The 13,032-nt window shown below is 38.8% G+C and overlaps 2 protein-coding genes across 2 annotated transcripts in view; both read left to right on the top strand.

Moving 5' to 3' along the window:
- The window catches only part of LOC149802685 (NACHT and WD repeat domain-containing protein 2-like), a 58,907-nt gene extending 57,672 nt beyond the window's left edge, over positions 1–1,235 (top strand). The window contains exon 23 of the mRNA XM_089953821.1: positions 253–1,235. Coding sequence (XP_089809947.1) covers positions 253–393 — 141 coding nt within the window. The 3' untranslated portion in view covers positions 394–1,235. The remainder of the gene's footprint in view (positions 1–252) is intronic.
- Positions 1,236–2,075: 840 nt separating this feature from the next.
- Positions 2,076–7,942, top strand: LOC149802684 (uncharacterized). Its single transcript, XM_089953819.1, has 2 exons — positions 2,076–4,418; positions 5,970–7,942. Exons 1-2 carry the CDS (start codon positions 3,038–3,040, stop codon positions 6,533–6,535), a joined length of 1,947 nt encoding a protein of 648 aa, XP_089809945.1. The 5' UTR covers positions 2,076–3,037; the 3' UTR covers positions 6,536–7,942.
- The last annotated feature ends 5,090 nt before the right edge of the window (positions 7,943–13,032 follow it).

The raw sequence follows: 13,032 nt of genomic DNA, 5'->3' as shown, positions 1-13,032 counted from the left end.
CAGTTAATCTCCCGACAAAGATGTAATAATTCAAAATTGAAGTTTACTGTCCATAATTATATGTGCATAACGCAGACTAAATGTGGTGAATACTGTCTTAGATACGGAAACAGTTACTTATTGCACTTTAAGGACTCCTTTTTATTTTGCATTTTTTCAGTTATCAAGTAATATCATTTATCTAGAGGTGCTCTGCTGAAGTGATACTAGTTTAATTAACATTTTCAATAATTAGTCGCTCTACTTTTGCAGCATTCGCCAATGAAGGCATCAATTCAGTCCACATTCAGAGCCCACGAGAAGAGCAAAACCAAAGCAAAGATGGATGGAACAAGGAGAGAATGTCGAGCGGCTGCAACACTGCAACCTTCGGGACTTTGTAACATTTTGTGATAAGAGGACAATCGATAAAATACAGTTGCTGTTTTTTTCTAGAACACAACGCGAATCTGACAGCAACCCAAACATACCTAGATATTGCCATTGCTTAAATCCCTTCACGATCAGCATCTTAATCATCCGTTTACAGTCATAAGCACAGAGATCAGAATAGACCTTTGTACGGATCATCACGGTTACCCTTAGATGCATGTTATACAAAGGCAGTTATCAGTAAGTGACAGACCATAACAATAAGAAGTTTTTTTTTAAATTTATAAAAGAATGGGTTATCTTTATGAATTTATTGTTCAAGGAGATTTCTGCCCCTTCCGTCATTACACTTTGTTCGACTCCAAATCATTCTTCAAAATATTCTTACTAACCATTTGTCGATTTCGAGTCAGATTTCCAAGAGTGATATTGGTTACTCTAAATGAGGAGCAAAGTTTTATGATGGATTGTTAAGATTCATTGAGTTAACAACTTAATCATTTTTTTCCTGAAATTAAATTCAGTATTTTAAATTTTTAAAAAAACATATTTCCTATTGCTGAATTTTGAAATATATTTTTTTCTCAATGAAAACTAAGCAGATTTTAAGGACAGTTATAATATCCTGCACTTTCCGAAAATGAGTCTTATTTATATCTTTCAGAAAAAACTGGTGTGTGTGTGTGGGTGTGGATGTGGGTGTGGGTGTAAGAAATATCCAGTATTGTCAGAAATATCATAAGCTAGATAATAAATATCTCAGTTTGAGAAAATATTGTGAAACCGAGACTGTACCCTAAGGCATGTATATAGACTACCAAGTATAGGAGCTTTATCAAATTCGAATAAAGCCTTGTACATTATTTATTTGTCATTTCACCAAAATCATTGTGTCTGTCTGCATGTTATTCTTGAAAAATTTTCACAATTGTAAATGGCTTTGAGACTTGTAATCAATGCAGAACATCGAGTCTAGGTGACATGAAATATGGGTAAACAATCTCGGAAGAAAAGTGAATCACCGATAAACAATTCTACTCTGAAAATTACTGTAGCACGTTTTAGAAGGCATGTAATTTATCTCAAGCGTGTTTACAATCTGTAAGACTATGGCATATTTTAAACCTGTGGAGCCGGGTATATTTAGTAATATGACATTACGATAGTATGGTGAACCGCAGTGGACAAAAGTTTTATAATGAAAGAGAAGTAGTTGCAATTTCTGTGTCGAGAATTCATATTTCAAATATTGAATCAAGCAGTTGTTGCTGAAAGTTATATTTTTTATGTTGAATTACACATCGGTGGATGAAACCTTCATTTGCTGCGTAGATTTTTTTAGAATGTATCTTTAAAATTACACAGAGGTGGTAGAAACTTCAACATTGTATGTTGACAATTCCGATTTCACATGTTAAATCTATTTGGTTGTGTTGCTACTATTTGGCGTTCATACATTCATGCTCAAGGACATGTTATTATTTTTGTCCATAAATGTAAAGATAAGATAAAGTACTGTGTGTATTCTGGAAATTATGATATTCCGAATGTTTGTCAAAATCAGAAGCCAATTAAATATTACCAGATTTAATTGCACTTGATTATTACCATATTACTCAAATGTTTAAGCAAAGAAAATTGATTCAATTGTTATTACTACTGTTATTATTATTAGTAGTAGTAGCAGTAGTTTTGTTGTAAAATTGGAACTCTGCAAGGAGAGTGATTGATTTGCAGAAGTCGAAAAATCCAATGTTCAACCTGAAGTTCAATGTTTGCAAAGACAATTTCCGTTTGGTCATCTCTACTAAGCTGCATGTCAGAATGTTCTCCGTTGAGTGCACACACCACTAACAGCAATAATTTTAATCACTAAAGACTTTTACGCATCACCGCTTGGTGTTAATCAGTAGTGCCCTGTTGCTCATGTATCCAAGCTTATGGCACATATGCATTTGCTACTTACTATCTTTAAAAGTGCTGAACCAAGCAATTAAGAGAATGTTTAATTTCATGAGAAATGAAACGGCGCTTGGCAACTGAAAATAGGGCCAACTGTTGTGAAACAGGCCCAGCACAATGTAAAAGAACCGGTTCTATGATGGCAAAGAATAGCATGTCAAGGTGACTGGCAAATGCTACTAGAGTAAGGTAGAAATGCAGCACTTATGGCACACTCTGTACACTTTCGTGGTGCACAATTGAAGTGCGTTGATTTTTTTTGGCCACAGAAACATTTGCTAGAGCCTCTCATAAATAAGGCTATATTTGGTAATAGTGTTTTGCACTCACCAAGACATATCTAACTACCAAGACACGTCTAATCACCAAGACATATCTAACTACCAAGACACGTCTAATCACCAAGACATATCTAACCACAAAACATATAATCACCAACACATATGTAACCGCGAAGACATATCTAACGATAAAGACATATTTAATATCAAGACGTATCTAATCACCATGACATCTAATCACCAAGACATATCTAACCATAAAGACATATTTAATATCAAGACGTATTTAATCACCACGACATCTAATCACCAAGACATATCTAACCATAAAGACATATTTAATATCAAGACGTATTTAATCACCACGACATCTAATCACCAAGACATATCAAATAACCAAAGTCTATTCAAACGTACAGGATATGGCTAAACAAGCCGATTTCTATGCCGAGGCTCATGAGGGAACCCAAAACGTGGTTTCAAAAGATTTTAAGTCTGGAAACCAGTCTACGAGACCGATGCCTAGGGAGCTTGTGAAATCAGCTGAGGTAAGTAGGTCAGTTAGGGATACAGGTCGTCAGGGTATACAATGTTACTTGTGTAAGGAATGGGGTCATGTTCAAGCTAAATGTCCTAAAACAAAGGGACTTATGCATAAGGTAGCCGTGGCTATACAGAATAAAGGTGTATCTGATAATCTTGTGCAGGTGGAACCAGGTATTCATACACTTGGCACGTGTATTTTCCCCGAAGCGCGAGTACCAACCGCGAGAGGTTTCATGAACGGTCGAGAAGTCGTAGCATTACGTGACACTGGTTGCACGGGTGTAGTGATCAAACGTAGTCTCGTACAGGATAACCAAATGCTCGGGTGGGAGTCCCCATGTATGCTACTCGATCAGACGATCGGTCCCATTCCCGTAGCAAGGATTACGGTAGAAACGCCTTTCCTAACCGGAACTGTAAATGCCCTTTGTATGGAAAACCCTATTTACGATCTGACGATCGGTAATGTTGAAGGTTCCCGTCTTCCAATCATGGCAGATTTCAGGATACCTTTGGCACAGGCAGTCGAAACGCGAGCGCAAACCAGACGAGAGAAAAACGCGTTTCAGAAATTAATAGTCCCTGAATCGATCTCCGGAATTTCGCTTGATGAATTCAAACGAGAACAAGAACGTGACGAATCCATCAAAACTGTTATTGAGAAAATCGCGTCCGGCGCAATTAGACACTGCAAGGGTGGGGGCAGCTCGAGATTCGTTCGTAGGAACGAGCTAGTTCATAGGGAGTTTATCACTCCGGAGGGTAAGAGGTATTGGCAAGTGGTCGTACCCCAGAGATACAGATCTCAAGTACTTAGGGTGGCCCATGAGTCTAGCATGGCAGGACACCTAGATAAGGCGAAGACCACCAGCAGAGTAGTCGCTGAATTCTACTGGCCTGGTGTTAATGCCGATGTCACACGGTTTTGTAGGTCTTGTGACGTTTGCCAGAAAACCGTATGTAAGGGAAGGGTCACAAGGGTGCCCTTAGGACAGATGCCATTAATAGATACACGGTTTAAAAGAGTGGCGGTGGATATTGTAGGTCCAATACAACCAGTTACCGAAAGGAAGAACCGGTATATTCTTACTCTTGTGGATTACGCAACCAGATATCCCGAAGCCGTAGCGTTACCGACTATTGAAACGGAACGGGTGGCTGAAGCATTGGTTGACGTCTTCAGTAGGGTAGGGGTGCCGGAAGAAATCCTTACGGATTGTGGTGCCCAATTCACCTCCGACCTCATGGGTGAAATAAGTAGGCTGTTATGAATCAAACAGCTAAACACTACCCCATACCATCCGATGTGCAATGGACTGGTAGAGAAATTTAATGGTTCCATAAAACATATGCTACGAAAGATGTGCGCGGAACGTCCGCAAGACTGGGACCGCTATTTGAACGCGGTTCTGTTCGCGTACCGTGAAGTACCGCAAGATAATTTAGGGTTTTCACCCTTCAAATTGCTGTACGGAAGAACAGTTCGAGGCCCGATGCGGATACTACGCGAACTATGGACAGGTGACGTCGCGAGCGAGGAAAAAAAACTACCTACCAGTACGTGTTAGATCTGCGAGAGAAACTGGAAAGTACATGCCATATGGCACGTGACGAATTAATGAAATCGGGACGCAGATATGCCAAGTGTTATAACCGCAGAGCGCGCAATAGGAAATTTCTTGTAGGAGATCAGGTTATATTGCTTCTTCTTACTAGCACAATTAAGTTACTAATCCAGTGGAAAGGTCCATACGAAGTTAAAGAGGTCAAGAATGACATGGACTCCTAAAATTGACATAGACGGTAATTTAAAGACATTCCATGCTAACATGCTTAAGTTGTACATCAAGAGACAGAGCGACAATGTAGAAAAAGGGGTCTTGAATGTCGTTTGTACGGCAGTCATCGACGACGACGTGGGAGAATGAGAACACGAGGTTTCCCTTGAGTGTCCCTTGGGTGTTGCAAGGGAAGGGCTAGATCAAGTCGATGTCAGTGCAGAGTTGACCAAAGACCAGCGTCAACAAATTAATGCGCTTTTGTTTAAATACTCGGTTGTATTCACCGACAGACCAGGTTGTACAACCTTGGTAGACCTCAACATTAAACTGAATACATCTGACCCCATTAGAATCAAAGGTTATCCGGTATCATGCAACTCACGAGAAGCTGTAGACGAAGAGGTGAGTAAAATGTTACATCTGGGGGTGATTGAACCCTCCAACTCGCCATATTCTTCTCCCGTAGTGCTAGTCAGAAAAAAGATGGGACGAACCGATTCTGTATCGACTTTCCACAGTTAAATAAAATCACGGTGTTCGATGCAGAACCAATGCCTGATACGGAGGGTCTACTTGCGAAGTTGTCGGGCAACTGATGGATTTCCAAACTGGATCTGCCCAAGGGATATTGGCAGGTTTCCATTGTTCAAGAGTACTTTGCATTGACAGCATTTGCGACCCAGAAAGGATTATATCAATTCAAGGTAATGCCATTCGGGTTAGTAGGTGCCAGTGCCACCTGTTGTCGTTTGATGCGCAAGTTGCTAAGAGGTTTAGCAAGCGTTGATAGCTTTGTAGATGACATTTGCGTACACGAATACTTGGAGTGAGCGCGTGTCCGTCTTGGGGGAACTCTTCGATAGACTCCGCAGAGTGACCCTCACAGTGAGACCCACTAAATGCAGTATTTGCTAGACAGATTTAGATTGTTTGGGTCATAGGGTCAGTGGTTCGGGTCAGTTGAAACCTCATCCCAAACAAGTGGAAGCGATTAGGAACGCACCTAAGCCGGGTAACAAAACGTAAGTTCGTTCATTTCTAGGTCTAGTAGGGTTTTATAGAACGTTTATACCAAACTTTGCAGCCATTGCTAGCCCACTGTCTGATCTGACAAAGAAGGGGCAACCCAACAAAGTAGAGTGGGGACCACCACAAGATAGAGTTTTTTGCGCGCTGAAAGAGAAACTAGTCAGTGCACCTATATTAAAATTGCCAGATGTTAGCAAACCCATTATTTTAAGAACAGATGCCTCTGAACCTGGGTTGGGAGCAGTTTTACTGCAAGAGCAGGATAACAGTAAGTTACCCGTAGCTTACTCGAGTAGGAAATTGCTACCCAGGGAGAAAAACTATTCCGTTATTGAGAAAGAGTGTTTGGCCGTAGTGTGGGGAATTGGGAAGTATCATGCGTATCTTTTTGGGAGAGATTTCGTTCTCGAGACTGATGACCAACCCCTATTGTATTTAAACGAGGCCAAGGTCGCTAACGCTCGATTGATGCGTTGGGCGCTGACACTACAACCATATCGCTTCCGTGTAGAGGCAATAAGAGGAGTTGAAAATATAGGGGCAGACTACTTGAGTAGGGCATGATTGGAAATTGATAAATTTTTACCCAGTATAGTAAATCCAGATTGCAGTATAACCGGTGTAAATATTGTAACATATCATTGGTAGTTAATTTTCTTTTATTCTGTGAGGGTTTTTAAAAAAAAAAATGTGTACATTTTTTTTTCTCTTAGTGGGGTGGTATTGTCACAGAATTAGGCGAAGAAATAACTTGGTTTTGCCTTAGAACTATTTGACTATTTCTCGTTGTACATGCGTAGAACGTTATCTAGGGTGAATACATGTTTTTCCAGGTAAGCGACTGTATTAACATGTACCTAGCCAGAAATTACTTGTGACCAAGGAACATTAATAACATGATATGCACGGGTATTCTACCTTGACTTTTGCTCACTCTCCTATGGATTTAAGTAAGATCAGTTTCTAAAACCGACACTGGTCGTTTTGGATCACGCCAAGGAGTGTACGCTCTCCATTGTTCTCCAACCATAGGGGTAAGTGTTAAATTTACATTTTCATTTGATATGCGAAGCTTATTCGGTTTGTAATGTCTTATCGCGTAATAATGCATTTATTACAACGCAGATTTGAACTTTGAATTACAAGTCACTATTAGAGGTTAAAGTATTATAATATATCTAGAGATTTTACAGAAACTATTATTATGACCAATTTGGTTTTATTGTAGCTGATTGTGACTGTCGCTGTGATTGTGTCTGTCGCTGTGATTGTGACTGTCACTGTGATTGTGACTGTGAATATGATTACAGCTGTCTGAAGCTGTCTAAAGTTGTTTAGAGCTGTCTGGAGTTTCCAGAGTATTTAAGGCTGCGTGCTGTCGATACGTATGTATGTATGTACATACGTATGTCTGTGCCACGGACGTAGACGTAGCAAATTAAAAAGGGTTGTATGCTGTCTGTACGTGTGTATACGTATGACTGTACACGTGGTGGATCCATAAAGGGTGCGAGCGGCCGATAAGAGTGTGGGCCAACCCAAGGAATCGTGCGACTGTACAAGGGGTCTAGAAGCATACGTTTGGTTCAATTGTTGTTCCAATTGCATTTTTATGTTCATAAGATTATTTTGAATCTTAGTTGTGTTCACAAGATTATTTTGAATCTTAGTTGTGTTCATAAGATTATTTTGAATCTTAGTTGTGTTCATAAGATTATTTTGAATCTTAATAGAGTTCATATTCGAGATTATGTGAATCTCTCTTATAGTGTAAAATACTGTTTGAAGCGTATCTGCAGTCCATGAGGTTTCTTGGATCTGTACTTCATATTGATTTAATATTTTGGTTTATTTTCAATGTGTGAATGTTGTGTAGAGTGATTTGAGTCAATCGTATGTTGAGTGCGTGAGAGAATCATTGTATTTTTACATCATGTATTTTTCTTTATTAATTCATTTCATAAATTTCCATCTTTCTCACATTGTGTTTGTCTTATTCATTTAGTCCAAAAACCCACCCGGGTTCTATTCTGCGACAATTTTATGTAAACGTTTTATTACTCTGACCTTTTCTCTAATGCCATAGGGGTGACCAAGTATCTCACAGAATGAATTTTCTTAGCTTCATAATAAAAATCGATCCTGAAGTTTGAGAAATATTAGAAAATGAAACAACTAACCACAACGTTAAAGCACGTTTTGTTTTGGTATTAGATTCATAAAGATTCGGATGCGGGAGGTCTCGGTTTCGAACCCCGACTGAGTGATGCCCCAGTGCTAAACGTCACTATAAGCTGCCACACTGCAGACATAGTAGTGATATGACTGAACATTTTTAAAGCTACCTTAAAAATCCAAATTACACACACACACACACACACACACAGATTCATGCCAGTTATGATGTGAAGCATGAGATCTGAGATCTATGCAAACTAAATTGCATCAAAGACCTTACCTGTTAACAATACAAGATGCCACGCTTTCCACCAACATGGGCTCGATAATCAAGCTTGACGCACGGAAGGGTACAAATAAGAAGAGGTGTCCTACTTTAATTGATATTTGTGGTACTCACCGAGATGCAATACTCGGAGACTAATAATGCCAGAGAAACTGTAGTAAACGAAAAACTAAAACGAAGTAACTTTATCTATTTTCTGGAATTCAAACAGACTCTCATTATGAGGATTTCATCGATGAATCTAAAAATATATTGCAAACATAATAAAAGACACTTTAGACCTTGCTTAGGCAACCTTTTGTTGGGTCCCAGTCATTTGCCATATCAAGATAAAATGTACAAACTTAACCCCACCAGGGTCACCCTGCGAGAAATGAGGAATTCAAATTTATTTAAAATATTTATTTTCGGTGTGCAAGCAATTTAGAAAATAATATGGATATCCTATCTGCAATAAGTAATATTATAAAAACAAACTGATTTAGTTTTTTGCAAGTGAGATGCTACTTAAAGATTGGTCAGTCATGAGCTGCAGTCGAATGTCCATATTTGGTTCGATGACATTGGACCTGCACTGAAAATCATTTGAACTAGCATACGTAGAAATACATTAGCATCATATGAAATTAAAAACACAACCTGTGAACATTGATAATTCTCTACTATTTAAACAAATACGAACCGCTTAACATGAGACGATATTAATTTCACCTCTAATGATTCCATTTCATATAGGTCGAGACATAAGTGTCTGCGCGAGTTCGAGCCTCGGCTCGAAAACTGGGGATATGCGAGAAAGCTTGCCAGTAGCGAAACGTAGTCGGTGATTCTTATCGGGGTCCTCTCAGGTTCTTCCCTAACCAGAATTTACTGGCCGCCATGTATAGCCTGTGATGAAAAAAGGCTTTAGCCCCAGAAAAACAACTCAACAATCTAATATCAAACGCATCCTTAAAAAAGAAACCTCAATCATACTCTCTTCGATCCATATATATATTATTTAGTCCCATATACACGTGTATTTAGTCTCAGATACACATGTATTTAACCATACAGTTTTATATAAGTCTTCCAGTACATTTTAGAATATGACACGATGACGCTCTTTTCAGCAAATTCAGTTCGGCTCCATCTCGATTAAACCGAGAATGTTTTCATTTTTAAAAAAATGAGTCACATGTATATTTTTCACTCGCTTTATATATATATGGAGATAGATAGATAGATAGATAGATAGATAGATAGATTCAATGGCTTTAACATATAACCAGTTTAAATATACCCTGCGAAGGTTCATTCAGCGTGCTTCGAAACTGGGTCACTTTAGTCTATTTTCAGCAGCTGACTCAATTTAACCCGAAAATAATTCATGTCATATCTTCAACGTCTGTGGCTGAGTATACTGTCACGTGGTTGTAACTTTGAATAAAGTGTTCTATATACTAACCTTCTGCCATTCGAAGAGGGTACGTTAAGGTCTGCATATACGGTATAGTAGCTGAATAAACCGTGCTAAATACACCTTGTTTATATTCCTTGCAGGCTCACAAGTCCATGCATATAATATATTTCAAGCTCTCTACATTTGGGGTTTACTAATTCTGTGATTTTTATGGCCCGATATTTGATTGGTGAAACAGACAAGATTAGTTAATCTCGTTGTATAGATTATAACTTGCTTTATTCCAAATTTGAAGTTATATATGCTGTATATTTTCATAACTTTTCCAACGCTAATATAAAAGTCTCCAAATATGCCCATTGTTGCATCTTAAAGTGATGTTAGCTTTGTCCTTTATGCATACTTGCTGGTTCACGCGAATCACGAGGGGAAGACCTAATTAAATACATACGTTCGTCAACTTTATTCTGTGGATAGTTGACCGCACAATTCCGAAATTGAACCGACGTTTATTTGCGTAATGAAAACAAATGTGTTTTTTTTTAAAATAGAAAACATCACGGTAGTGATACTATCCACTCTAAAGGTGAATATTTAGCTTTCCTACTGATAATTCTTCACCAAACAGACGATGCGACCAAAATTTAAAAGAAAAAATGGGAAAAAGACTGGATTTTCCGTTAAGAATCTTGCCATTAAATTGACAATCAGTGAAATGGGAAGAAATGACTATTGGAGAACACTGCATCATGAAAACAAGCAAATATTGTTATTGGCACAGAATCATTACTTGACATGAAAACATCAGATCCACGGAGATCAGCCCACACATTTTTAGTGGAATATGACAGCGATGAACCAGAACGATGAAGGTAGACGACCAACATGACCTGATGAGCGAAACAATGGAGATAAAAAAATGGGCTGAAGATGTGAATAACAACGTCAGCTCCAGCCATATATATTATGCCCATTTGTGGCTTGGAGTTGACTTCAACCTTGCAGACATTGATTTGAAGGATGAATGTGTCAGACCTCATGAAAGCAATGGACCATAATGTCAGCAGCCTGTGAGAGTTGCAACAGACTTATTCCCTGACGAACGGTACATGAGTAAAATCGATCAACTGTACAACACTCGTACAAAAAATTCATAATTCACTAACACGACGCCAATAAATAAATGTGAAGTATGGTCCCTTAATTGTTCATGAACAATTTTACATTTAATCAAAGCCAACGAAATAAATTAGATCGAGGAAACTACTTAGGAAGGTTAGTCTTTACAAGAATGTCGATTATGACAAGATCCAGGAGGAACTCACTACATTTGAGACTCATTTCTTGTAATCAAATCAAACAGTTCAGTACATGAAACGTGGTCCCTCTTTGAACAGAAAACGAAGAGTCTAATTTATACACACATCCTAACGCTTGCATGGAAATAAAAAAAACGGAAGGTAAATAAGGTCAGCGCTAAGCAGAAGACTTCAGACGAGGCGTGAGATTGAAAACTCGACAAAGATGCAAAACTAGATCCCAGAAAACAGACAATCGTACTGGCAGTACTTAGAGAATTTGTTCAAATCTGGTGACAATAATACAGCTCAACCCAAGAAACAAAACTCTTTTTGAACCTGCATCAAAATCCCTGAGAAAAGATCATAGATGTGTGGTGTCACTAAAATACCATGATACACTTCACTCTAGTCCGGTAGATAAAGTAAATATTCTGAAGCACCAATATCAGTTTTAACCAAAGTAGACATGAGAAATCTACCTTCAAAAATGGAAACGTTCTCAAGAAGAAGAATCCTCAGAAAGGCTCAGCACCAATATGTCACATTTATGCGTGCTTAAAGAACAAGTTGATGCAAAAGCACCACTCCTGATTAGCATTTTCATGCAATGCCTCGGAAATGTCAAACTTTCCGATGTATTGAAAACAGGAATTGCCGTGGCCTAATTTAGAAAGGCAGACAGGTTCAAAGCCAATAATTACCGACCAGTACCCCTAACCTGTTTATTATGTACAGTGCTTGAACACATCGTCATGAAACACATTCACCAGCCTAATATCATTTCCGATTGCAAGCATGGGTTTAGGGCTATATAAAGCCGTGAAACTCAACTTTTAAGCTTTGTACATGAGTTAGCAGCATCTCCCAACAAGGGCAGGCGACATGATCCCGCACTCCTAGATTGCAGCAATGACTTTGATCATATCCCTCTTGAACGTCAGCTGCTTAAGGTACATACCAACGTGGATCACTACGGCATCAGAAGTTACACACTTCAGTGGATACGAGCCTTCCTCTCTGACAGGACAGAGTCTTCTGGGCCACCTCAAATGCTGCATCAGCCGTCAGCGGAGTACCACAAGGCAGTGTATTATGACCTGTCCCATTATGCTTGTTTATAAATGAGCTTTCTGTACGTATTTGCTCAAGGGCTAGAGTATTTGCTTTTCACTGTTTGATCTACAAGGAAGTGACCTGAAATAAAGACTACAATATTCAACAGAAACCGTTAGGCCGAACATGCCATATAGGAACGAACCTTGGATATACACTTCAATACTAGGAACTGTAGCATTCCACAATTATGCAGATCAAGAACTACAAGCTACCATACCTCTCCAAAACTCATAATAAAAAAACTGCAGTCGTCACTGGAAGATGCGACAAGAGACTTAAGAATAGAAATCTCACTCGACTTGTCCTACATAAAACACATAGACAAAGCAGAAGAGCACACTGGAGTTTCGGAGAAGAAATCTAAGAGTCGATAGCTGTCAGGTCAGTAATGATACAAAAAATTGAGATGGTACTGAGAAGAGAGCTGCCGGCTCGTAAACAACCACTACAGAAATACCAGCCAGATAACATCCATGCTCGAATATCTACTGCTGAAATTCCTCTAGTTGCGTCATAGCAAAGCACAACTTCTTTTATTATGTACAAGGCAACCAGCAACTTAATGGATATTCGATTCATCGGACGTGTTAACTCATATTCAAGGCGTACCAGATCTAACCATTGCAAGAAATCCAGACAATTTTGTTTGCTTAAAGATTAATTAAAGTACAGCCTTTTCCCGGGTCAGTAAACTTTGGAATGTTATCCAAAAGGTTGCTGCTGAGAGCTCCGACTCGGTATCTTTTAAATTAGAGCTGGCTAAAATCACCATCTAAAT

The sequence above is a fragment of the Sinohyriopsis cumingii genome, chromosome 3 (genome assembly GCF_028554795.1).
Source record: "Sinohyriopsis cumingii isolate HCF-2022 chromosome 3, ASM2855479v2, whole genome shotgun sequence".
NCBI classification, from domain to species: Eukaryota; Metazoa; Mollusca; class Bivalvia; order Unionida; family Unionidae; genus Sinohyriopsis; species Sinohyriopsis cumingii.
The sequence above is the reverse complement of the archived record's forward strand: the minus strand, read 5'-3'. Positions and strand labels throughout refer to the sequence as shown.

Coding starts and splice junctions, on each gene's coding strand:
- LOC149802684 (XM_089953819.1), top strand. CDS start 3,038: ATGGCTAAACAAGCCGATTTCTATGCCGAGGCTCATGAGGGAACCCAA. Junction 4,419..5,969: donor CGACCTCATGGGTGAAATAA/GTAGGCTGTTAT, acceptor ACAAAACGTAAG/TTCGTTCATTTCTAGGTCTA.